This window comes from Suncus etruscus, chromosome 19, assembly GCF_024139225.1.
Source record: "Suncus etruscus isolate mSunEtr1 chromosome 19, mSunEtr1.pri.cur, whole genome shotgun sequence".
In the NCBI taxonomy this organism is placed as follows: domain Eukaryota; kingdom Metazoa; phylum Chordata; class Mammalia; order Eulipotyphla; family Soricidae; genus Suncus; species Suncus etruscus.
The window spans coordinates 9117340-9144596 of NC_064866.1; the positions used below are offsets into that span (position 1 = coordinate 9117340).

Here is a 27257-nt window from a genome sequence, read left to right on the forward strand (position 1 = left end):
TTGAACCCAGGTCTGTCCTGTGTTGGCAGCATGCAAGACCTACTACAGCTGTACTATCGCTCCAGCCCCAGAAGGGAAATATTTTAAAGATGTCTTCTAAAAAATAAAGGAACACACATATTATCTGCAAGGTCCAATTAACAACTTATTTTATTCTGATAGTCAAAGCAGTCAGTCAAATAACTATCAGTTATTTGATCAGTTATTACATCTGATAGTCAAATAACTAATAACTATTAATATATTATGTCTGATAGTTAATAACTAATAAATAACTATCAGTTATTCTGATAGTCAAAGCACTAACTTCACTCCATTTTTGTAATGGCATAGTCATAGTAGTTGACCTAAGTAACACACACATTCTTGTAAATTGGATAGTAAAAAAAACACAGAATCACCATTTCCAAATGTTAAGTTATAAAGAAGCAAAAAGAGTATTTTAGTTCTCCTTCACTGGCATTATAAAGTTATTCAAAATAAACCGCAAATGTAAAATTGTGCTTGTCAATTATCATCATATTTACATTTTAAGTTTTTTTCTGAACAAAAATTGTCAAAAATAATATACTTTTTGTAGCTATGTCCTATAAGATTCATTGCCATTTTTTAAGACACTATGGTCAGGGTTGGAGGGAGAACAACACTGGTGGTGGGAATACCCCTGATTCAATGTCACTTATGTACCTTAAATATTGCTGTAAAAGACTTGTAATTCCCACAATAAAAATTAGAAAGAAAAGAAACAAACAAGGAAGGAAGGAAGGAAGGAAGGAAGGAAGGAAGGAAGGAAGGAAGGAAGGAAGGAAGGAAGGAAGGAAGGAAGGAAATACAGGGGTACAGGGGCCAGGAGAAAAAAACGGGGAGAAGGCGGCCATTAGAACCATGCTAGAGGGGCCAGAGAGATAGCCTGGAGGTAGGGCATTTGCCTTGCATGCAGAAGGACGGTGGTTCAAATCCTGGCATCCCCTGAGCCTGCCAGGAGCGATTTCTGAGCATAGAGCCAGGAGTAACCCCTGAGTGCTGCCGAGTGTGACCCAAAAAACAAAACAAAACAAAAAAAAAAAAACAAAACCATGCTGGAGAGGAGAAAGCTCTCTGGTGTAATACTGGAATGACAATCATCAAAAGGACATTAACAGTACTACAAATCAAAGAACTTCAATAAAGATTTTTTAAAAGGCACTAGAATTTAATGCATACATATTTCTGTAAATTAAAATAATGTCTAAACGGGGCTGGAGAGATAGCATGAAGGTAAGGTGTTTGCCTTTAATGAAGAAGGTCATCAGTTCGAATCCCGACGTCCCATATGGTCCCCTGTGCCTGCCAGGAGCAATTTCTGAGCCTGGAGCCAGGAATAACCCCTGAGCACTTCCGGGTGTGACCCAAAAATGACAACAAAAATAAAAAGTCTAAACAAAAGGATATCTGAAAATGCGATATTAAAATATTCTCATATATTTATCATACACTGAGAAAAAAATTTGAGATTTTACATATTTTAAATGGCAAATACAAGAGCATGCCTCTCCTCCAGCTGAAATCAGTTTCATCCCTGTCACTATAGATGGTACTGAGAGAACAACCTAGAGTCAACTCTAACCACAGAGTGAGCACTAGCTCCTGAGCACTATCAGGTATGACCCAGATCCTAGCATCCTCCCCCAAAAGGAGTCATGACAACAGAAAAGTAATTTAACAAAATTAGTGTAACCTGATTTTCCTTGTCATCTACTTCTTTCTTATATTCTTCTTCAAGCTGTCGAATTTTTTCATTATCTTCATTTACTTTAAAAATAAAAAATAAACCTTAATATCCTAAAATAAAATATTGAATATGTCCTACTTTAATATTTTATAAAAATGTGTTTCTGGTACTTCATTTTAGCTCACTACTTACCAAAATATTAAAACACAAAGATTTCTTGCAAGATAAAACTGTCTTCTTGATACTTTTTGTTTAGTAAAATATAAAATGTAAATATTACAAAAATATAATTATGACATTTCTGTAACTTTTTAAATAGTACAATGATAACATTTTATTCTCTAAGTACATTTATCTGAAATAATATTTAAAATATATTGTATATAAATATATTTTTTGTTTTTTTGTTTTTGGGCCACACCCATTTGATGCTCAGGGGTTACTCCTGGCTATGTGCTCAGAAATCGCTCCTGGCTTGGGGGGGACCATATGGAATGCGGGGGGGGGGGGGGAGGGGGAGGTCGAACCATGGTCCATCCTATGCTAGCGCTTGCAAGGCAGACACCTTACCTCTAGCGCCACCTTCCCGGCCCATGTATATAAATATTTTAATATGAAACTTGAGCAAGAAATTTTAAAATAGTAGAAAATCATTCCTCTAAAAAATCAAACACAAATCATAAGTCTGGTTTCAGCAAAAATATGTCTTTGAAGGGAAAATAGTGGTTTATATATAGACCAATTCTCAGACACACTTCAGAGATACATTGCACAAAAGATTTTGAGGAGTTTAGAAAACTACATGTAATTCAAAATTGAAAATAGTGGAAGCATCAGGCTAAAGTGGCAACGAACTACAAGTCTAGCAAGAATATAAAAGGCAGAAAATAAAAAAAAATTAAATAGGACACCTACACTTAAAACACATTTCCAGTCTAGAATTCTCAGCTTGCACACGAAGATCCTCAAAAGCTGTTATCATTTTCTAAAAATGTTTAATTTTTAAGAATTAAATTTAAGGTTTTCTTAAGACTTTCTACAAATGAAAATATTAATACATTTATCATGTGATTATCAGTGTTAAAAATATACAACTCTAGGGGCCAGAGCGGTGATGCAGTGGTAGGGCATTTGCCTTGCACACAACTGACCTAGGACAGACCACAGTTCAATCCCCCCGTGTCCCATATGGTCCCCCAAGCCAGGAGCGATTTCTGAACGCATAGCCAGGAGTAACTGCTGAGTGTCACTGGGTGTAGGCCAAAAACAAAACAAACAAAAAAAGAAGTGTAATTTAGATTCTAAGGAAAAGAGGCCTTAAGTAGTTTATACTTAAGTGGGTAAGAAAAATACATAAAATTATCTCTTTTTTTTTTTTTTTTTTTTTTTTTGGTTTTTCGGGTCACACCCGTTTGATGCTCAAGGGTTACAGGCTCAGAAATTGCCCCTGGCTTGGGGGCATATGGGACGCCAGGGATCGAACCTTTCCTTGGCTAGCGCTTGCAAGGCAGACACCTTACCTCTAGCGCCACCTCGCCGGCCCCAACATAAAATTCTCTTGATTTATATATATACAAAAAAATACCTTCACCAGTGCAGCATTCCCATCACCAATATCCCAGGTGTCCCTCTCCCCACCCCACACTGGCCTGTACCTTAGACAGGCTTTCTACTTCCCTCATTCCGTCATATTTTGTTATGATAGTTCTCAATGTAATTATTTCTGTGACTGCACCTAACAATCTCTGTGGTGAGCTTCATGTCGGGAGCTTGACCCTCCAATCCTCCTCTATTTTGTCTCTGAGAATCATTACACAAATGTTTTTCATTTTTCTCAAAACCCATAGATGAGTGAAAAAAATAAATACATAAAAAAAAGAAAATACATAAAATTACATATTTTGAAATATGGCTTGGGGGACCATATGAGACGCTGGGGGATCAAACCGTGGTCTGTTCTAGGCTAGCATGGGCAAGGAAGATGCCTTACCATTTGTGCACCATTGCTCTGGCCTCTAAATTACACTTCTATTAGTGGTAGTGTGAGTTCATTCAACAAATTGCACAATCAAAATATTCTTTTATTTACTTAACTAAAAAGCTACTAAGTATGCATTATCTGCAGATAAAGCTTTAGGCACTTACAATACAGGACAAAATCCTCACCATAAAGGAACTAATTTAAATTTCAGTGTTTGCACACATGTACAGCAAATAAATTATAAAAGATGAAGAGGAAGAATGACTGAATAGAAAGATATTTTAGATACAATAGTAGAGAAGGATAATAGACACAATATAAAATAATTCCTTTAGCAAGAATAGTTGTTTAAGATACTATAATTAACAGTGCCTCTATTTTTTTTTTTTTTTTTGTGGTTTTTGGGTCACACCCGGCAGTGCTCAGGCTCCATGCTCAGAAATTGCTCCTGGCAGGCACGGGGGACCATATGGGACGCTGGGATTCAAACCGATGACCTCTTGCATGAAAGGCAAACGCCTTACCTCCATGCTATCTCTCCAGCCCCAACAGTGCCTCTATTTAAAATATTCAAATTTGGGTGCTAGAGAGATTGTATTCCCTCTTCGCTTACACTTCAAGGTATAGTCCCAAAGCCCCCAAGATTAATTAATTAAAATATTCAAGTTTTCACTCCCACTTACCTCAATGTTATTATTTAGTTCAATATAAGCTTGCCTAGTTTCTTCACATTCATATTCACCTATTAATATAAAATATAAAAATTAAAAATTTAAATAATTATGCTTTAAATTATTTTAAATTACTCAAAATGCCTCAGAAAAGATAAACATTTTTAAACCCTACATTAATGAAAAACTTTGGTATCCAAATCTTTCAGAGCAGCATAAGTACCAATGCAGGTAGTACAGCTTGCCTTGCACATGGCTGACCCAGATTTGATACCCAAGACCCTGAGACTCACCAGGAATAATTCCTAAGCAAAGAACCAGGAGTAAGGTCTGAGCATCATTGGGTATGGCCACCAAAAGATCTTTTTTAAAGTACACATTTAATATCCAAGATATATAAAACACAAAGCCCAACAACAAGAATCTAGAGATAGCACAGTGTTAGAGCATTTGCAGCTAACCCATGACGGACGGTGGTTCGAATCCCGGCATCCCACATGGTCCCCCAGCCTGCAGGAGTGACTTCTGAGTGCAGAGCCAGGAGTAACCCCTGAGCACCGCCGGGTGTGACCCCCTCCAAAGAAAAAAAATTTGCCTTAAGACAAGCTATTTAATGATAGAAAATAATTAACCACATGATATATCAGTTGAAGAGCTAATAACCAAAACAGATAAAACATTCACAAAGTTCCACAAAATAGTCAATAATTCATTTTAAAAAAAATGGGAAGAGAAGATGACAGTAACTTCTCTAAAGAAGACACAAGGTTGGCCAGGGAACCAGAAAAAAAAGTGTTCATATATTACTTATTATCAAGAAAATAAAAAAAAAAACTACAATGAGATACAATCTCATTCCAATGGGAATGACATGTCTAAAAGACTGAAAACAACTAATTTGATGTGAATACAACAACAACAAAATGTTTATTCACTGTTGGTGGGTCTATCATCTAGGTTCAACTTCTGTGAACACAGTGTAGAGACTTCCTTTAAAAAGAAAACAAGTGGTACATATACACAATGGAATATTATGCAGCCATCAGGAGAGATGAAGTCATGAAATTTTCCTATACATGGATGTACATAGAATCTATCATGCTGAGCAAAATAAGTCAGAGGGAGAGAGAGATGCAGAATAGTCTCACTCATCTATGGGTTTTAAGAAAAATAAGTCATTTTTGTAACAATCCTCAGAGACAATGAGAGGAGGGCTGGAACTTCCAGCTCACTTCATGAAGCCCACCACAAAGAGTGGTGAGTGCAGTTATAGAAATAACTACACAGAGAACCACCATCGTCATGTGAATGAATGAGGGAACTGAAAAACCTGTCTGGAGTACAGGTGGAGGTGGGGTGGTATGAAGGGAGATTTGGGACATTGGTGGTGGGAATGTTGCACTGGTGATGGGGGGTGTTCTTTACATGACCGAAACCTAATCACAATCATATATGTAATCAAGATGTTTAAATAAAGAAAAAAACCGCAAGGTAAAAAAAAAGAAAGAAGGGCCCGGAGAGATAGCACAACGGCGTTTGCCTTGCAAGCAGCCGATCCAGGACCAAAGGTGGTTGGTTCGCATCCCGGTGTCCCATATGGTTCCCCGTGCCTGCCAGGAGCTATTTCTGAGCAGACAGCCAGGAGTAACCCCTGAGCACCGCCGGGTGTGGCCCAAAAACCAATAAATAAATAAATAAATAAATAAATAAATAAATAAATAAATAAATAAATAAATAAATAAATATATAAATAATAAGCTGCTTTAAAAAAGGGCCGAAGTGATAGCACAGTGGTAGGGTGTTTGCCTTGCATGCGGCTGGCCCAGGACTGACCTGGGTTCGATAACCAGCATCCCATACGGTCCCCTGAGCCAGGAGCAACTTCTGAGCACACAGCCAGGAGTAACCTCTGAGTGTCACCGAGTTTGGCCCCAAAACAAACAAACAAACAAAACCCAGAAACTCATGATATTCAAAATGTCCAGAATATAGGGGCTGGTGCAGTGACACAGCGGTAGCATTTGCCTTGCATGCACTGACCTTGGTCGAACCGCAGTTCCATCCCCCAGAGTCCCATATGGTCCCCCAAAGCCAGGAGCAATTTCTGAGCACATAGCCAGGAGTAACCCCTGAGCATCACCAGGTGTGGCCCAAAAACAAAACCAAACAACAAAAAAAAAAAGTCCAGAATATAATCTAGAAGTACTCAACATTCAAATAATTTGGAAAATGTAACATCATTTCAAGTATTTAGAAAACAAAGATAATGAAAAATAATGAAATAACTAATATCTAGAAGAGAGACAACAAAACACAAGGGAATTCAGATTATTACCCAGTATTTGGACACAAACATACCTTAAATCAAACAATGTTTACTCATTTGTGGAGAAAAATTGCTAAGCTTAAATATTCAGCACAGAAATAAAAAAAATATAAAATGTGGAACAAGATAAATAGCACAGTACAGAGGTTAGGGTGCATATATTGCTGGAGCAGGATTCTGGTTCAAACCTCACTATCACATTCTCCTGAGCATTACTGAGTGTAACTCTGGAATCCCTCTCAGTACTACCAAGAGAAGCTGTAGAGACTTGGAGCACCAATGAGGTCATCCCAGCCCTGTAGGACCTGAGCAGCACTACATCTTTTTTTTTTTTTTTTTTTTTTTTGGGTTACACCCGGCGGTGCTCAAGGGTTACTCCTGGCTGTCTACTCAGAAATAGCTCCTGGGGGCCGGAGAGATAGCATGGAGGTAAGGCGTTTGCCTTTCATGCAGAAGGTCATCGGTTCGAATCCCGGCGTCCCATATGGTCTCCCGTGCCTGCCAGGAGCAATTTCTGAGCATGGAGCCAGGAGTAACTCCTGAGCACTGCCGGGTGTGACCCAAAAAAAAAAAAAAAAAAAAAAAAGAAATAGCTCCTGGCAGGCACGGGGTACCATATGGGACACCGGGATTCGAACCAACCACCTTTGGTCCTGGATCGGCTGCTTGCAAGGCAAACGCCGCTGTGCTATCTCTCCGGGCCCTAGCACTACATCTTAACCTAGCATTGAACCATCCAGCCCAGTTGGCCAAAAATTATTGGAAAATGTCCCATGGTCTCCTTATTATCAGAGGCCCCCAAAATCTAAAATGCAAAAGTAAAATCATTTTAATTAATATTTATATATAACCTGAAATGAAAATAAATTTAGAATAAAATGATGAATGAGAATAGAAATATCTAGAAAATTAGAAATCCAGAGGAATGTTTAGTAGAAATTAGAACACATGGGGGAAAATAGGCATAAGGTAAAAAATACCAAAGGTAGAGCACTGACTCTCCATTTTTAAGGAACTTGAGAAAGATTAAAAGACTTCCTACTAGAAACTTTTTGCTTCCTACTTGCTAAGTCTGAAATATCCATCCCCTAAATAGCTGCATGGCTAACTGCTCACTTTATATGGATATTTAACCAATTTCACACTTCAATCGGGGAAAAAAAAAAAAAAAAAAAAAACCTTCCCTAATTCCCCTATACCTAAATGGTCTCTTAGTCTCTCCTTTAAGCAGTTGTCATCACCTAACATATTTTCACACATGCGCTATGTCCCTCCACTAGAACACACTCTATCAGGAACTGCTCACTGCTGTTTTTCTTAGTGGTAAGAATAGTCCTTACCATCTATTCTAGAATATTTCTTTTTTTTTTTTTTTTTTTTTTTTTTGGTTTTTGGGTCACACCCGGCAGTGCTCAGGGGTTATTCCTGGCTCCAGGCTCAGAAATTGCTCCTGGCAGGCACGGGGGACCATATGGGGCACCGGGATTCGAACCTATGACCTCCTGCATGAAAGGCAAACGCCTTACCTCCATGCTATCTCTCCGGCCCCTAGAATATTTCTTTTTAAACACAGAACCTTAACAAATATGGAAGGAAAGAGAGACAGTCTAAGTGCCTTCCAAGTAGCTGATTTTAGTTTAATCACCAGCACCATATATGCTCCCTCAGCACCTCCTGGAATGATCCCTGAGCAGAGAGCCAGAAATGAACTCTGAGTATGGCCAGGTATGGCCCAAGAAAAATACATTTTATAATTAAAAATAGAGACTCTGACCAGAGTGATAGCACAGCAAGTAGGGCATTTGCCTTGTATGTGGTCAATCTGGGTTCAATCCCCAGCATCCCACATGGTCCCTCCAAGCACTGTCAAAAGTAATTCCTGAATGCAGAGCCAGGGAGTGGCACTCAAGAGTGCTCTGTGCTCAGAAACCATTCCTGGCAGGCTCAAGGGACCAGGTGAGATGCCAGAGATCGAACCCAGGTTGGCTGCATGCAAGGCAAATGCCCTACCCTCTGTGTTATCACTCTGGCCCCTAAAAATACATTTTAAATAAAAAAGTATAGGATAGTGCTCGTTTCGGCAGCACATATACTAAACTTGGAACGATACAGAGATTAGCATGGCCCCTGCGCAAGGATGACACGCACATTCGTGAAGCATTCCATATTTTTTTTTTAAAAAAAGAAAACTATAGGATAAAACATCAAGGATGTGGTTCAGTGGTAAAACATATTTTGCATGTGTTTGAAATCCTGAATTCAATCCCCAGCACTTCAAAAACAAAAATAAATTAAGAGGGCCAGAGCAGTGGTGCAAGCAGTAGGGCATTTGCCTTGAGCTTGCTAACCTAGAACAAACCGCGATTAGATCCCCCGGCATCCCATATGGTCCCCCAAGTCAGGAGCAATTTCTGAGCACGGAGCCAAGAGGAACCCCTGAGCCTCAATGGGTGTGGCCCAAAAAGCAAAAAAAAATTTTTTTGAGTAAATAAAAAGCTACAATATCAAAACAAAAGGAGTAAGCTAAGAATCCAGATGGAAGATGCTCTTCAAGTCTGAGTTCTCCCTTTCAACAAGAATCTTTTTTTTTTTTTTTTTTTTTTTTTTAGTTTTTGGTTTTTGGGTCACACCCGGCAGTGCTCAGAGGTTTTTCCTGGCTTCGTGCTCAGAAATTGCTCCTGGCAGGCACGGGGGACCATATGGGATGCCGGGATTCGAACTGATGACCTTCTGCATGAAAGGTAAACGCCTTACCTCCATGCTATTTCGCCGACCCCTCAACAAGAATCTTATGTGCTGGTCTTTGCTTGCTTATTTCCCCTCTGAAGAAGCCTATTTTCTCTTTTGAACAAACATTTCTTCCTTTCCCAGCCAAGTAGGATTTCTGAGTGCGTAGTCAGGAGTAACCCTTGAGCGTCACCAGGTGTGGCCCAAGAACAACAACAGAAAAAGATTTTTTTTTTTTTGGTTTTTCGGGCCACACCCATTTGATGTTCAGGGGTTACTCCTGGCTAAGCGGCAGTCCTTCCTTGGCTAGCGCTTGCAAGGCACACACCTTACCTTTAGCACCACCTCGCCAGCCCCCAGAAAAAGATTCTTAAAACCTCTTCACTATCTGATAATTTAAACAAAATCGAGAAAAGAACTGTTTCTCCAGCTTTAAATGGTTACCTTTCTGTTTATTGGTTTGGCTTGGTTTGGGGGCCATACCTGGATGTATTCAGGGGTTACTCCTAACTCTGCACTCGAGAATCACTCCTGGCAAGTTCATGGGACCACATAAGATGCCAAAGATCAAGCATGAGGGGGTCGCATGCAAGGTGAGCACCTTGTACTACTTGTACTACTGTACTATCACTGCCTACCGTATCACTCCATACCATTACTTTCTTTATGTTTATTTTGTTTTTTTACTTTTCGGAGGGGGTGTTTGTACATTTAGTTTTGGTTTTGTGCCACACCCATCAGGAGTTTCTCCTCTGTGTTCAGAAATTACTCCTGGCAGTCTCAGGGGACTATATGGAATGCCAGGGATTGAACCTGGGTCAGCCATGTAAAAGGCAAATACCCTCCCCACTGTGCTACTGCTCCTGCCCTTCAGACTATTTTTTTTCTGGGGAAGGGGAGTGTCACATCTGGCAGTGCTCAGGGGATACTCCTGGCTCTGTGCTCAGAATTTGCTCCTGGCAGACTACTGGCAGGCTCATATGGAATACCGGGATTATGTCCTGTGTTCGTAGTGTGCAAGGCCTTACTGCTGTGCTATCGCCCTGGCCCAGGACTATTTCTTTTTCTCTTTTTCAGTTTTGTTTTGTTTTGTTTTGTTTTTGGTCACACAAGGCAACGCTCAGGAGTTACTCTTGACTCGATGCTCAAAAATCACTCCTGGCAGGCTTGGGGGACCATATGGGATGCTGGGACTCGAACCACTGTCCTTCTGCATGCAAGGCAAATGCCCTACCTCCCTGCTATCTCTCTGGCCCCCCAGACTATTTCTTATTTTATTTTATTTTATTTTGGTTTTTGGGCCACACCCAGTGTTGCTCAGGGGTCACTCCTGGCTGTCTGCTCAGAAATAGCTCCTGGCAGGCACGGGGGACCATATGGGACACCGGGATTCAAACCAACCACCTTTGGTCCTGGATCGGCTGCTTGCAAGGCAAATGCTGCTGTGCTATCTCTCCGGGCCCCCAGACTATTTCTTTCTTTTTTTTGGGGGGGGGTTTGGGCCACACCCGTTTGACGCTCAGGGGTTACTCCTGGCTATGTGCTCAGAAATCACCCCTGGCTTGGGGGGACCATATGGGACGCCGGGGGATCGAACCGCGGTCCTTCCTTGGCTAGCGCTTGCAAGGCAGACAGACACCTTACCTCCAGCGCCACCTACCCAGCCCCATCCCCAGACTATTTCTTTATCAGTCAACTGTATGTATCAATGAAACTAAGAAAAACAGCCTATACTCTGAAAAAACAGGTAGAATGTATTCCTCAAGAGATGCTTGGCAGAAACAAAGTAAAGCAAAGCATTAAATAAATGATAAAGTGGGCCAGAGCAGTGGAACAAGCAGTAAGGCGTCTTCTTTGCGCGCTCAAGCCTAGGACAAACTGCGGTTCCATCCCCTGGCATCCCATATGGTCCCCCAGTCTGGCAGGGGTGAATTCTGAGTGCACAGTCAGGAGTAACCCCTGAGCATCACTGGGTGTGGCTGAAAAACAAACAAACAAAATTAATGGTAAAGATAAAACCAGTATTTTTGATAGATTTTTAGATTTTTCATCAAAATGAAAAATCTAAAAATTAAAATGAAAAATCAACATATGCATAAAGTAAAACTATGAATTTTTGAGGGGGGTCACACCCGGCCACGCTCAGGGGTTACTCCTGGCTCTACGCTCAGAAATCGCTCCTGGCAGGCTCAGGGGACCATATGGGATGCCGGGTTTTGAACCACCAATCTTCTGCATGCAAGGCAAACGATTTACCCCCATGCTATCTCTCCGGCTATGAATATTCTTTTATTGGAATGCTTTATTGTTTATTTATATAAATAAATACTGCAGGATTATTCTTAAATACTTATGTCTTCAGCATAACTTTTTATGGGTATTTTCTATTATAAACAGTCTTGTCATACAATATGTTATATATATATATATATATATATATATATATATATATATATATATATATATATATATTGTGGTTTTGGGGTCACACCCGGCAGTGCTCAGGGGTTATTCCTGGCTCCAGGCTCAGAAATTGCTCCTGGCAGGCACGGGGGACCATATGGGATGCCGGGATTCAAATCACTGTCCTTCTGCATGAAAGGCAAATGCTTTACCTCCATGCTATCTCTCCGGCCCCAGAATGTTATATTTTTTACTCACTTTCCTATTTGTTCTAGACAGAAAGAAAAGTTAATCTCAAGATCACACTTCCACTGATAGAGAAATTAACTATAAATGCCACATGTATCTCTTTTTTTTTTTCAGGCCACACCCGTTTGATGCTCTGGGGTTACTCCTGGCTAAGCACTCAGAAATCGCCCCTGGCTTGGGGGGGGGGACCATATGGGATGCCAGGGGATTGAACCCGGTCCTTCCTTGGCTAGCGCTTGCAAGGCAGACACCTTATCTCTAGCACCACCTCTCCGGCCCTGCCACATGTATCTTTATACACACACACACACACACACACACACACATATATATATACATATATACACACACACATATATATATATATATATATACATATACATATACACACACACACACACATATATTGTTGTTCAAAATGCTTTTTTTTTTGGTTTTTGGTTTTTGGGTCACACCCGGCAGCGCTCAGGGGTTACTCCTGGTTCCATGCTCAGAAATCGCCCCTGGCAGGCACGGGGGACCATATGAGATGCCAGGATTTGAACCACCGTCCTTTTGCATGAAAGGCAAAAGACTTACCTCCATGCTATCTCTCCGGCCCCCAAAATGCTTTTTTTACACGTGTTTTTTTTTTTTTTTTTTTTTTTTTTTTTGGTGTTTGGGCCACACCCGGCGTTGCTCAGGGGCTACTCCTGGCTGTCTGCTCAGAAATAGCTCCTGGCAGGCACCGGGGACCATATGGGACACTGGGATTCGAACCAACCACCTTTGGTCCTGGATCGGCTGCTTGCAAGGCAAACACCGCTGCTGTGATATCTCTCCAGGCCCTTTTTACACGTTTTTTTACAGTTGTGTTTCAGTAACATAGTGACAGTGAATCAGTGACATTCCCACCACCAGTGTTGACCTCCCTCCACCAAAGTCCCCCACATGCATCCATACCTCCACCCTTAACCCCCTGGACTGCTACCATAACAGGTCCATTTTATGTATAGTTTGTTATCATTTGGGTCCCTTGATTCTACTGTCATTGACATTGATTTGAGGAGTTAGAGCTGAACATTTTGTTGTTGTTGTTGTTGTTGTTGTTGCTGTTTGGGTCAACCCGGCAGCGCTCAGGGGTTACTCCTGGTTCTGTGCTCAGAAGTCACCCCCCAGCAGGCTCAGGGGACCATATGGGATGCTGGGATTTGAACCACTGTCCTTCTGCATGCAAGGCAAACGCCTTATCTCCATGTTATCTCTCTGGCACCCTAGGACTGACCATTTTTATTTCCACTCTATGATGTTCCTGAGACCATTTGGCCCAGAGTCCCATCCACTCTTTTTTTTTTTTTTGGTTTTTGTGTCACACCTGTCAGCGCTCAGGGGTTACTTCTGGCTCTATGCTCAGAAATCACTCCTGTCGAGCTCAGGGGACAATATGGGACGCCGGGATTTGAACCACTGAAAGGTATGAAAGGCAAACGCCTTACCTCCATGCTATCTCTCGGCCCCCCATCCACTTTTTTTTTCATTTCCCCAGTTTGTTAAGATATATATATATATATATTATATAATATATGATGTATATATTGTATATATAAAGTAGGTAGGTAGATAGGTAGGTAGGTAGGTAGATAGATGATAGATGGATAGATAGATAGATAGATAGATAGATAGATAGATAGATAGATAGATAGATAGATGATAGATGATAGATGATAGATGATAGATGATAGATGGATGGATGGATAGATAGATAGATAGATAGATAGATAGATGATTGATAGATAGATAGATAGATAGATAGATAGATAGATAGATAGATAGATAGATAGATAGATAGATAGATAGATAGACAAAAGATAGGTAGAGAGAGGTACAGTTCTATTCATTCACCCAGAAGTGCTCAGGAGTTCCTCCTGGCTCTATGCTTCTGGCAGGCCCAGGGGACCATATGGGATGCCAGGATTTGAACCACTGTCCTTCTGCATGCAAGCAAACACCCTGCCTCCACACTATTTCTCCGGCCAAGAGATATATTTTTAAATGTTTGTGCTTTCAAAGTTTAAAAGACACATTAATTACTATTTTAATAAATTGTGAAAATTGACTCCCAAAAATGTAAAATGGCAACGTCTTCTCTCTACTCCCACCATTAAAATAATAATAAACTGACACAATCACATTAAATAGGAAAGATATTTACATTTCTTTGCTTTCTCTGCAGATCGGGCACAGGTTTCTTTAAGCACATTACATAAATGCCTTGTAGCATTATTTCTGAAACAAAAAATATGCATGTTGTCTCAAAATCATACATGCTATTAAACATAATATGTAGTTCTTAAATACATTTTAAATTTCATATTTACATGCTGTTCATAAATGTCAGAAGAAAAAGATTAGCAAAATTGTCTAATTAGCTACCTCCTTTGAAAAGAGTTTGGTCTCCCTCCAATCCTCCTCCTCTTTCTCTTCCTATCTCTCTTCCTTTTTGGCTACCCGAAATATTACTCAGGGGATATTAACAGTTCCAGGCTCAGGGTTCACTCACAGCAGTATTCAGGGTAGTATCAGAACTAAACATGTGCTCCCATATACAAAGAAGGTGCTCAGCTTAAGAATTATATGATACACATAAAATATTTTGGAAACACCAGGGTGTGTATGTGTGTGTGTGGTGTGGTGTGGTGTGGTGGTGTGTGTGTGTGTGTGTGGTGTGGTGTGGTGTGGTGGTGTGTGTGTGTGTGTGTGTGTGTGGCTGGTGGTGGTGGGGTGTGTGTGTGTGTGTGTGGCTGGTGGTGGTGGTGGTGGTGGTGGTGGTGGTGTGGTGGTGTGTGTGTGTGTGTGTGTGTGTGTGTGTGTGTGTGTGTGTGTGTGTGTGTGTGTGTGTGTGTGTGTGTGAATTCCTGGCCACTTGAGACTTTTTGCTTGATATTTTGGCCACATCCAGCAATGTTCACACACTCAGGAATTACTCCTGGCTGTGTTGGAGGACCATATGGACACATGGAATCAACCCCAGGTTGGCAGCATGCAAAACAAGAACTCTACTCCCTGTACTATCACACAATAGTTGCAGAGAAGTCACCTGAGAAAAATCAACAAACACTATGAAAAAAGTCATTATTTTTAATTTTCAGAAAGAAACTGGGAAAATGAGCATTATTTATCATAATAAAGGTTACATGTGGCAGGCTTACATCACACAGTCCGGAAACAACTCATGGCAGAGATGCAGTGGAAAGGAATGCTCGTTCATAGATGTGGGTATGTTTCCAGTTTAGCTTCACTAAAAAACAGTATTGAGAAAACTGAAAAAAGGGGCGCGAGAGACAGTACAGCAAGCAGATAGCTTGCCCTGAACACAGCTGACCTGGGAACATTCCCTGATACTCCAGACAGTCTCAAGCACTGCAGGGATTGATCCCCAAGTAAGTCCTTAAGTACTATGTGTGTAAGTCCACACATGTAACTAGCAAGTCCACTACTATGTGTGGCACAAAATTTTTTTAAAAAGTATAACTTCTTTGGGCAGGAGAGATAGCATGGAGGTAAGGCGTTTGCCTTTCATGCAGGAGGACATCGGTTCGAATCACGGCGTCCCATATGGTCCCCCCGCCTGCCAGGAGCAATTTCTGAGCCTGGAGCCAGAAATAACCCCTGAGAACTGCCGGGTGTGACCCAAAAACCACAAAAAAAAAGTGTAACTTCTTTTTAGATGCCAAAGCTGAAAATTCATTTTTATAAGTAAGAATAGGCACGTTGTATTATGTTAAATTATTTGAATTCATTTACATGGGTTAAAATTGCATAGAAATAAATCATTACAAACAGACTTATATTGACTTATTTTCTTATAATCCATTTACCTTTTCTTTTAGTTTTTTTTTTTGGAACAAGCAACATAAAGTAAATTTGTTATGCACTGCTAAGTGGGCAGGTTAGGGGATTGGAGGAGGGAAGGTCACAATGGTGGTAGGATTGGTGTTGGAATATTATAAACCTGAAACTGCATTTCGATAACTTTATAAATTGTGGTTTTAATAAAAATAAATTTAAAATAAGCAAGAGAAAAACTCCTGTATGAACCAAGATTTCCCCGTCTCAACATCTATCCAAAGAACACAAGACATTAATGTGAAAAGTCATATGCATACCTATATTCATATTTCAGTATGACTGACACTAGTGAAGATCTGGAAACAACCCAAATGAGCAATAACAAATGAGTTAATAAAAAAATTTTAGTATATGTGTATTATACACAATGGACTACTACTCATCTGTAAGAAAAGATAAAATCATGCCTTATGCTGCAATGTGAATAGAATTAAAAGGATCATATTGAGAAAACTTTGAAACAGAAAAGGAGAGCGATAGTACAGTTGGTAAGGCATCTCCCTTGCACTTGGCCAATGCAAGTTTAATCGTCAGGGTCCTGTACTGTTCCCCAGATCATTGCCAGGAGTGGGTCCCCCCTCAAGTACCTCCAGGTGTAACCAGAGAAAAATTATTCAAGTAATAAATTTGAAATAAAAATAAATTTAGAAAGAACAAATTAAATTATTACTTACTCTTTCATTAAATCTTTGTTTTCCTGAATTCCTTCTTCTAACTTCAAGCTTACTTTTTCATTCTCAAACTAATTTATAAAACAAAATAATCCATCATGTTTTGCTCAGCATTGCAAAAATATGAATGTGATTATCAATCAGTAGTTCCTTGGTAACATGCCACAATCTATAAGAATTCTTTGTTCACACAAAAAAAGTCCTCAAAATAATTTAGGTTTCATCTTTTTACCCAAAAATCAAGCTTGCAAACTTTGATACAAAATGTATCATATAATATTTTAATGAAATATAATTTCTAAACATTTCAAATGATAGTATCTTTGTTCCAAGCCAATTTATATTTTTAAATATTTTTCACTTCAAAGTGTCATTAAATAGACCTATTAATCTTTATATAAAATAATACTTTCCTTAACAATTCTAAAGTATTTCGGGCCCAGAGAGATAGCACAGCGGTGTTTGCCTTGCAAGCAGCCAATCCAGGACCAAAGGTGGTTGGTTCGAATCCTGGTGTCCCATATGGTCCCCCGTGCCTGCCAGGAGCTATTTCTGAGCACACAGCCAGGAGTAACCCCTAAGCACCGCCGGGTGTGACCCAAAAACCAAAAAAAAACAAAACAATTCTAAAGTATTTCATTTCCCTTATTAACTGCATTGTTATGTTCAAATTGTTCTCTGTGAATGTTCTAAAGTTGAAAGACAACTAAGATCTTAAGATATAAATTGAAACTTAAACAAAATATTATCCTTAAAATGCACATCATTGTAGTAAGCCCAACTTAATTTGAAATAACTCTCCATTTTATATAGCATGATGTCAAGATTTACTATACTGTATTTTCAGTTCCAGATCTTGTACCTGTAGTTCTTGGATCGCTTTTCGCTGGGCTTCAATTACCCTTCTATTTTCTTGCAATTTAATTTCTTTCTGCTTCAGTTCAGATTCTGCACTAAGTTTCCATTTCTTGATCTTTTCAGCCTCCTTATAAAGTTTTGAATACAATTTGCCAACAGGTTCTGAATCCTATTAAAATAAATTTTCAAAGAGTATTATTAAAATGTATAACAATCTTCAATCAATTAATAGCTGCCTTATTAAACCATCCATGAGCAACAACAGTTAAGACCAAATCTATGGGGCTGGAGCAATAGAGCAGCTGCTAGAAAGCTTGCCTTGCATGCTACTGGCTGGAGTTCCATCCCCAGCATCCCATATGGTCCTTAGAGTCCCACAGAAATGATCCATGAGAGCAGAGCCAGGAAAAAAGACTGAACACTACTAGTGGGTATGAGCCAAAAATAAAAACAAGACCAAATCTCTTCCATTTATGCTTAATTTCTTACTGAAACTATATTAACTCTAATGGGGCCAGAGTGATAGTACAGTGAGTAAGGTATTTGTTTGCCTTGCATATGACCTACCCAGGTTCATTCCCTGGCACCCAAGATGGTTCCCCACGCCTGCCTGGAGAGATCCCTAAGAGCAGAGCCAGAATTCAGCCTTTAGCACCACCAGGAGGGGCCAAAAAAACAAAGAAATAAACAAAAACCACTAGAATGTGGGCCAGACCATAGTACAGCAGGTAGGGTATTTACCTTTCATGGAGTACACCTAGGCTCAATCCCCAGCACCCTATAAGGTTCCCCCAAGCACTGCTAGGAGTGATCCCTGAGCACAGAGCCAGGAGTGAACACTGAGCAGAGCCAGGTATGGACAAAAAAACAAAAACAAAAAACACTAAAATGTATCTACTTCAAAAGTTAGAATTAACTTAATGAGGAAGCTTGATTAGTTTAAAGCTAAAATACATCTCTACAGAAAATATAAAAATTTTAATAATTGTCTTTAATGAAATACTTTGGTTATAAAATTGGAGGATTTGGGCCAGAGCGGTGGCACAAGCGGTAGGGCATTTGCCTTGAATGCAGCTAACCGAGATGGACCTTGGTTCGTTCCCCAGTGTACCACATGGTCCCCCAAGTCAGGAGCGATTTCTGAGTGCATAGCCAGAAATAATCCAAGCGTCATCGAGTGTGGCCCAAAATCCAAAAATAAATAAATATATAAAATAATAAATAAAATAAAATTGGAGAATTCACTAGAGGATTTGAAGTTTAAAATACATGAAAAATAACAATCTCCTATTGAGCCTGATGTTTTGTTTGGATATAATTTGCATTTCCTGCATGGTACATTCTGACATTGTAAGGTTATTTTTAATTATGCTAATTTTTCTCTTTGCAGGTAGTTCTATCATCAAAAACTAAATTTAATTTTGAGATACTTTAATCGTAGGAACAGATATACAGCACTCTATTAAGCCACAAATATCCCCAGTAGGCACAGGTGGCCCTACAGCCACTCCTCATAATTCTCAGCCAACAAGCTCACTAAGTCATACAAGGGTGCAAGGATGCTATGCTGCTCCACCCCTGCCATGAGAAGGGCACCAGGACCATACCGAGAAAAGTGTGTGGTGTGGGGGATAGAACTAGAGATATATATTCTATCTCTCCACCCCAATTTTCCATTGAAAGACGTCTATGGGGGGCCAGAGAGATACCACAGTTACGGTAGGGCTTTTGCCTTCCATGCAACTGACCCAGGATGGACCCAGGTTTGATTCCCAACATCCCATGTGGTCCCCTAAACCTGTCAGGAATGATTCCGAGCGCAAAGTCGGGAGTAATTCCTGAACACTGCCTGGTATAGCCCCAAAACCAAAATAAATAAATAAATAAAAACATCTTTTTTTTTTTTTTTTTTTTTTTTTTTGGTTTTTGGGCCACACTCGGCAGTGCTCAGGGGTTACTCCTGGCTGTCTGCTCAAAAATAGCTCCTGGCAGGCACGAGGGACCATATGGGACACCGGGATTCGAACCAACCACCTTTGGTCCTGGATCGGCTGCTTGCAAGGCAAACACCGCTGTGCTATCTCTCCGGGCCCAAATAAAAACATCTTTAGGGACCAGAGTGATGGTACAGTGCATAGGGCTCTTGCCTTGAGCACAGCTGACCTGGGTTTGATCTCTGGCATCCTATATGGTCCCTGAGGACTGCCAGGAGTAATTCCTGAGTACAGAGCCAGGAATTAGTAGATATGGCCCAAAAACAAACAACAAATAAATAAATAAAATATTTTTATATTTAAGTTTTAATAAATAAAGCCAAATTTCCCTTAGTAAAATATTCAAATTCACCTAATTAAAGAATTATTTTTTCCACAGAGACTGGCACACAATCACAAAAAACAAGAACAATCAGTGCTGGCAGGGATGTGGAGAGAAAGGAACTCTCATTCACTGCTGGTGGGAATGTCGTCTAGTCCAGCCTTTATGGAAAACAATATAAAGATCCCTCAAAAAACTGTGATCATTGAGCCCCCATACGATCCAGCTATACCACTCTCCTAGGGATATACCCTAGGAACACAAAAATTCAATTTAAAAATCCCTTCCTCGGGGCCGGGCGGTGGCGCTGGAGGTAAGGTGCCTGCCTTGCCTGCGCTAGCCTAGGACGAACCACGGTTCGATCCCCCGGCGTCCCATATGGTCCCCCAAGCCAGGAGCGACTTCTGAGCGCATAGCCAGGAGTAACCCCTGAGCGTCACCGGGTGTGGCCCAAAAACCAAAAAAAAAAAAAAAAAAAAAAAAAATCCCTTCCTCACACCTATATTCATTACAGCGCTATTTACAATAGCCAGATTCTGGAAACATATGAGATGCCCTTCAACAGATGAGTGGCTAAAGAAACTGTGCTACATATACACAATGGTCAGGAGAGATGAAGTCATGAAATTTTCCTATACATGGATGTACATGGAATCTATTATGCTGAATGAAATAAGTCAGAGGGAGAGAGAAAGACGCAGAATGGTCTCACTCATCTATGGGTTTTAAGAAAAATTAAAGGCATTATTGTAATAAAGCCCAGAGACAAAAGAGTTAAGGACTGGAAGGGCCGAAAGGACTGGCTCACAATTTGAAGTTCACCACAAAGAGTGGTTAATGCTGTGAGGGAAAAAACTACACTAACAACATGACAATGTTAAAGAATGAGAGAAGTAGAATGCCTGTCGCGAATATAGGCAGAAGAGGGGGAGGGTGGGCATTGGAATGCTGCATTGCTGAAGGGGGGTATTCTGTTTATGACTATAACTCAACTACAAACATGCTTGTAATCATGGTGCTTAAATATTTATTAAAAAATCGGGCCCGGAGAGATAGCACAGTGGAGTTTGCCTTGCAAGCAGCCGATCCAGGACCTAAGGTGGTTGGTTCGAATCCCGGTGTCCCATATGGTCCCTCGTGCCTGCCAGGAGCTATTTCTGAGCAGACAGCCAGGAGAAACCCCTGAGCACCGCCGGGTGTGGCCCAAAAACCAAAAAAAAAAAAAAAAAAAAAAAAAAAAAAATTTATTAAAAAATAAAGAATTAGGGACCGGTGAGGTGGCGCTAGAGGTAAGATGTCTGCCTTGCAAGCGCTAGCCAAGGAAAAACCACCACCTCGGATCGATCCCCCAGCATCCCATATGGTCCCCCCAAGCCAGGGGCAATTTCTGAGTGCTTAGCCAGTAGTAACCCCTGAGCATCAAATGGGTGTGGCCCGAAAAAAACAAAACAAAACAAAAAAATAAAGAATTATTTATAAAAGGCAGATTTTATTCTCTTTTGTCATAAATTATTTCCATCTCCCTTATTATTCTATTTTTTATTTATATGGTTTAAAATTAAATTTTCCCTTATGACAGAATACTTATATCTCCCACAAAAATATATAGAAGTCTTTGGGCTGGAGTAATGATAGTACAGCAGTACATTTGCCTTACTCCTGCCAACTGGGTTCAATCCCCGGCATCCCGTATGGTCCCAAAGCCTGCCAGAAGTAATTCCTGAGTGCAGAGCCAGGATAACCCCTGAGAACCATCAGATGTGGCCCAAAACAAAATAAAACAAAACAAAAATAAAAATAAAAAAAAAGGGCCAGAGTGATATCACAGCCATAGGGCGTTTGCCTTGCATGTAGCTGACCCAGGATAGACCTGGATTTGATCCCCAGCGTCTCGTATGGTCCTCCGAGTCAGGAGTGATTTCTGAGCACATAGCCAGGAGTAACCCCTGAGCATCACCATCACAGGGTGTGGCCCCAAAACAGAAACAAACAAGCAAAAAAAGCCCGATGTTTCATCAACTTTAAAGAAAAAGAGAGAAGGGCCGGGCGGTGGCGCTAAAGGTAAGGTGCCTGCCTTGCCTGCGCTAGCCTTGGACGGACCTCGGTTCGATCCCCCGGTGTCCCATATGGTCCCCCAAGCCAGGAGCAACTTCTGAGCACATAGCCAGGAGTAACCCCTGAGCGTTACCGGGTGTGGCCCAAAAACCAAAAAAAAAAAAAAAAAAAAGAGAGAAATAAGGGCTTACAAGATACATATGAAATAGTTTTTCTGAATCTTCAAATAAAATACATAAAATAATAAATTACATTCCAAGTATTAGAAATTTAATATAGCTGAAAAATCTTCTAACCTCAAAACCAGAGTCTTTTGGTCCTTTCTGATTGTGACAGCTGTCAGAATTATCAACCTATAAAATAAGCAAATATTTTCCATGAGAAAGTATTTCTGAAGATAGTTTCCCAAAGACAATAACAAAGATTAGTAATCCAATAACTAAAGAATTATTTTTCCCAACCAAGCAATACAGAAACTAAACAAATTAACTGACCTGTTCAAACACGGACAAAAAGTGAGTTTTTTGTGAAGCAGGATCTGAAAGAAAAAATATAGATGCTACTAAGAATGCTAAAATCTTGTTTTTATGGTATAGCTAGCCTTAATAATGTAATACTATTAAAATTATACTTTGTGTAGTTTTGATACTAACAATGTATATATATATACACATATATAAATGTTTCTATATAAGATAGCATAAGGTGTCGAAGAGATATCACAGTAGTGGGGCATTTGCCTTGCATGCGATGGACCCAGAAGGGACCCAGTCCGATTTCCGGCATCCCATATGGTCCCCCAGCCTGCCAGAGGTGATTTCTGAGTGCAGAGCCAGGATTAACCCCTGAGCACTGCTGGGTGTGGCCCAACAACCAATCAATAAATTAATAAACAAAGTTAAAAAAACATTATTTTTCCAGTTTCTTACTTGAAGCCATGTTTTCCCCATTTTTGGAAAGGTTATTCAGTGCAAATGGAAAATCAACATCTTCAACACACTTGGTATAACGCTACAAAAGAAAAGAGGAAACTTTTAAATATATTGTTCCATGTCACTCAGTAACAGTATAACATAATGTACTATATAACATATAATAATATATATTATATAAAATATATTATATATAATATATTGTAATATATAACATTATTGTATATTTATATATTATAATTATAATGTCAATGATATATGACATATTATATTTTATATTCTATATAAAATAATACAATATATTGTATATATAACGTAACAGTATAACATAATATAATATACAGCTAATCAAACAACTGAAATTCTTAATTCCTTTATAGAGAGAGTTCAGAACGGCAAATGCTGGAGTAGAGAGAGCTTAAAGGACCCAATGGATGCCTGGAATACAAAAATCCAGGGTCGTCAATGGCACCACGTGGTCTTTCCTTCCTTAAGAAAGGCGAAGAGGGGCCGGAGGGATAGCACAGTGGTGTTTGTCTTGCAAGCAGCCGATCCAGGACCAAAGGTGGTTGGTTCGAATCCTGGTGTCCCATATGGTCCCCCGTGCCTGCCAGGAGCTATTTCTGAGCAGACAGCCAGGAGTAGCCCCTGAGCACTGCCGGGTGTGGCCCAAAAAACCAAAAAAAAAAAAAAAAAGAAAGGCGAAGAATAACTCAGAACAGAGTCAGGAGTAACAGGGTGTGGCCCAAGTGCAAAAAGAAAGAAATGTTCTAGCAAAAATGCTGTCAGATATAAAATGAGGCTAGACCAAAAAGTGTCCAATGAATTCTGTGTAAATATTCAAGAATATCAGTAACTAATTAGGTTTTTTTTTTTTGGGGGGGGGGAGTTTGGGCCACATCCGGCATTGCTCAGGGGTTACTCCTGGCTGTCTGCTCAGAAATAGCTCCTGGCAGGCACGGGGGACCATATGGGACACCAGGATTCGAACCAACCACCTTTGGTCCTGGATCAGCTGCTTGCAAGGCAAACGCCGCTGTGCTATCTCTCGGGCCCTAATTAGTGTTTTATTTAACTTTATTTATTTAGGTTTGGGGGCCACACTTGACAGCGCTCAGGGGTTACTACTGGCTCTGTGCTAAGAAATCATTCCTGGCAGGTTCGGGGACCCTATAGGATGCTGGGAATTGAACCCAAGTCTGTTTGGGATCAGCCACATGCAAGGCAAATGTCCTATGCTCTACTGCTTTGCTATTTTTCCGGCCCCTAATTACCTTTTAAATACTTTTATTTCAGTCTATTATGAGCTTTTCCTGGATAGATGAGAACTGCCTCCATAAAAATCTTTTTAGGGGCCAGAGAGATAGCACAGTGGCATTTGCAGGGCGTTTTGCCTTGCACGCAGGCAACTCAGGACAGACTGCAGTTCAGTTCGATCCCTTGATGCCCCATAGGGTCCCCTTGCCTGCCAAGAGCAATTTCTGACTGCAGAGCCAGGAGTAACCCCTGAGCGCAGCTGGGTGTGGCCCAAAAACAAAAACAAAAACAAAAACTTTTAATGGTACACTTCTTTTTTTTTTTTTTTTTTTTGGTTTTTGGTTTTTGGGCCACACCCGGTAACGCTCAGGGGTTACTCCTGGCTATGCGCTCAGAAGTCGCTCCTGGCTTGGGGGACCATATGGGACACCGGGGGATCGAACCGCGGTCCGTCCAAGTCTAGCGCAGGCAAGGCAGGCACCTTACCTTTAGCGCTACCGCCCGGCCCCTTAATGGTACACTTCTCCAGGTTCAAAGCCAGAAGAACTTTTCTAAAGCAATGAAAAAAATATAACTGAAAAAATTCATAGCTTCATCTACTGGATATAAAGTTCTGCATGAGAAATATCAATAAGTAGAAAAAGCAGTTTTTCCTGGGAAACATGATAGACTTTCATTCTCTACTATTTGGAGTGAATTTCCCTTCTAATCCTGTTGACCATGAAGTCAGGGTCAAAGTTGAAGCTCAGCGATACTCTGAACTTTTATTAGCAGTTGACATTCTTGTCCAAATTTTCTTCATCTTTCTTCGCACTATTCCCTTAACGTCCATTTTACTCTTTCATAGCATAGTTTTGTTTTGTGGGTTTTTTTTGTTTGTTTGTTTTTGTTTTTGCTTTTTGGGTCACACCCAGTGACGCTAGGGGGTTACTCCTGGCTCTGCACTCAGAAGTCGCTCCTGGCTCGGGGGACCATATGGGACATTGGGGGTCGAACCCAGGTCCATCATGGGTTGGCAGTGTGCAAGGCAAACTGCTTGTGCAAGGCAAACGCCCAACTGCTGCGCTATTGCTCAGGACCCCTTTGGTAGCATGTTTTATGAGTTGCCTCACAGTTTTTAAGAAAAAGTAGGTCTGCAATAAGCAAGTTCTGAGATAGATGATAAGACAGACAGACAGACAGACAGACAGACAGACTGATAGATGATAGAGAGATATAGATGATAGATAGACAGATAGGATAGATAGATGATAGATAGATAGATAGATAGATAGATAGATAGATAGATAGATAGATAGATAGATAGATAGATAGATAGATAGATAGATAGGATAGGATAGATGAAAGATAGCTAGAGAGAGAGGTAGAGTCTATTCATTCAAAATAGTCTAATTTCATTAAACAAAACACACCTCCATATGTAAGCAAAGCAATTTGCAATTCTTGGATAAATCAGACCGTACCTCCTAAAAAATCATTAAAAATTATATTATCATTGGGGAGGGGGAAAACAAGTCTAAATTAAGACTCAAAAATGCAAACTTTACCTTGTAATTCGCCTCTCCTCCCACAGTCTGAGGTTTCACTGCCGACACTTGACTGCCACTTAATCTCGGTGGCAAAAACAATGTAAAGGGCTTTTGCTTGTCCATGTTCTCTTGGCCCGCCAACTTCTCTATGGCACAAGGAAGAGGGTGAGAGACAGAAATCATTTAATACTTATTTCATGCTCATTTTTAAATAAAAAATCTTTGCAGGGCCCTGTGATAGTATAGTGGGGTAGGACTTTCCCCCCTTAGATGTGATCCTCATCGCCCCAAATCCCCCCCCCCCAAAAAAAACAGGGTTGCCTTGAAGCTACTGGTCCTTCAATAAATGGGCAAGGAAAGGAATCGAGATAGCACAGTCTACACTGCCCTGTCCAGCCATGCATGGGGCCTAGCTAAAGGCTGGAAGGAGCTGGAACAATCTGGAACCATCCTGACTGTCTCCCTTCCTCCTGTCCCCACATCCCATCGAGGACTTTGAGGGGGACAGAGACACGACTGGGTGGGGATATTTCAATCAGAAAGTATCACTAAGTCTGTCAGGAAGGAAGATGACGCCCTGAGCTGCTGAGGCCAAGTGCCATGGCGGCCATGGCAGTGCCATAGGAAGGAGCTGGAACCATCCAGAACCATCCTGACTCTGTCCCCTTCCCTCGTGTCCCCAAGCCCCATCTATGACTTCGAGGGGACAGAGACACGCTGGGTGGAAATATTTCAATCGAGAAGTATCACTGACTCTGTCAGGAAGGTAAATGAAACCCTGAGCTGCTTCAGCCTAGTGCCATGGCAACCATGGCAACGCCATAGGAAGGAGCTGGAACAATCTAGAACCATCCTGACTCTGTCCCCCTCCCTCCCACCCCTACACCCCATCTGTGACTTCGAGGGGGACAGAGACATAATTGGATGGGGATATTTCAATCAGGAAGCATCACTAAGTCTGTCAGGAAGGATGATGACGCCCTAAGCTGCTGCTGCGGCCTAGTATCATAGCCGCCATGGCGGCATCATAGGAAGGAGCTGGAACCATCTAGAACCATCCTGACTCTGTCTCCCTCACTCCCATCCCTACACCCCATCTATGATTTCGAGGGGGACAGAGACACGACTGGGTGGGGATATTTCAATCAGGAAGCATCTCTGAGTCAATCAGGAAGGAAAATGACGTCCTTCGCGGCCTGATGCCAGGGGGCGCCATAAGGAGCTGGAACCATCTAGAACCATCCTCACTCTGTCTCCCTCCCTCCTGTCCCCAAACCCCATCCATGGCTTTGCGAACCCACAAGAACCCCCAAGAACGAAGACTTCTGCCTCTGAACCTCCAGAGAGAGAGAGAGAGAGATGGCGGGAAATCTTCCTTTCCAGCCTTCCCGAACGCTGACTAACGGTGAAATAGCAACGGTCGCATCCGGGTATTTCTTTGCATCTGGGTATTTGTGGCGAGGTCTAGCGAGAATTCAAAGTCTCGCGAGGTTTCCCTGCCTTCTTAAATCCAGTGGTGGTTCTTTTTTTCTCTTGGGAGTTGAGATTTTTGGATTTCTTTTTTGGGGTGGTTTTTTTTCTTAGTCAAGGATCCAAGGACATCTGTCATCATGTGCTAGAATGGGTTAGTGGTGACAGTGATAAGATGAACAGTTTGGAGTCCCTGTGAGCACTTCTAAGTGG

The 27257-nt window shown here is 40.9% G+C and overlaps 1 protein-coding gene and 1 non-coding gene across 2 annotated transcripts in view; one reads left to right on the plus strand and one right to left on the minus strand.

The window, feature by feature from the left end:
• Positions 1-25697, minus strand: part of SYCP1 (synaptonemal complex protein 1) — an 89717-nt gene extending 64020 nt beyond the window's left edge. Inside the window, exons 1-10 of the mRNA XM_049766025.1 lie at positions 25593-25697; positions 22786-22867; positions 22351-22394; positions 22153-22209; positions 17490-17654; positions 16631-16698; positions 14260-14333; positions 4376-4434; positions 2627-2696; positions 1718-1791 (exon numbers count right to left, since the gene is read on the minus strand). Of these exons, the coding sequence (XP_049621982.1) occupies positions 1718-1791; positions 2627-2696; positions 4376-4434; positions 14260-14333; positions 16631-16698; positions 17490-17654; positions 22153-22209; positions 22351-22394; positions 22786-22867; positions 25593-25697 (798 nt within the window). The remainder of the gene's footprint in view (positions 1-1717; positions 1792-2626; positions 2697-4375; positions 4435-14259; positions 14334-16630; positions 16699-17489; positions 17655-22152; positions 22210-22350; positions 22395-22785; positions 22868-25592) is intronic.
• Positions 8758-8861, plus strand: LOC125997679 (U6 spliceosomal RNA). Its single transcript, XR_007491717.1, has one exon. It is a non-coding gene; the product is annotated as a U6 spliceosomal RNA (small nuclear RNA).
• Positions 25698-27257: the final 1560 nt, after the last annotated feature.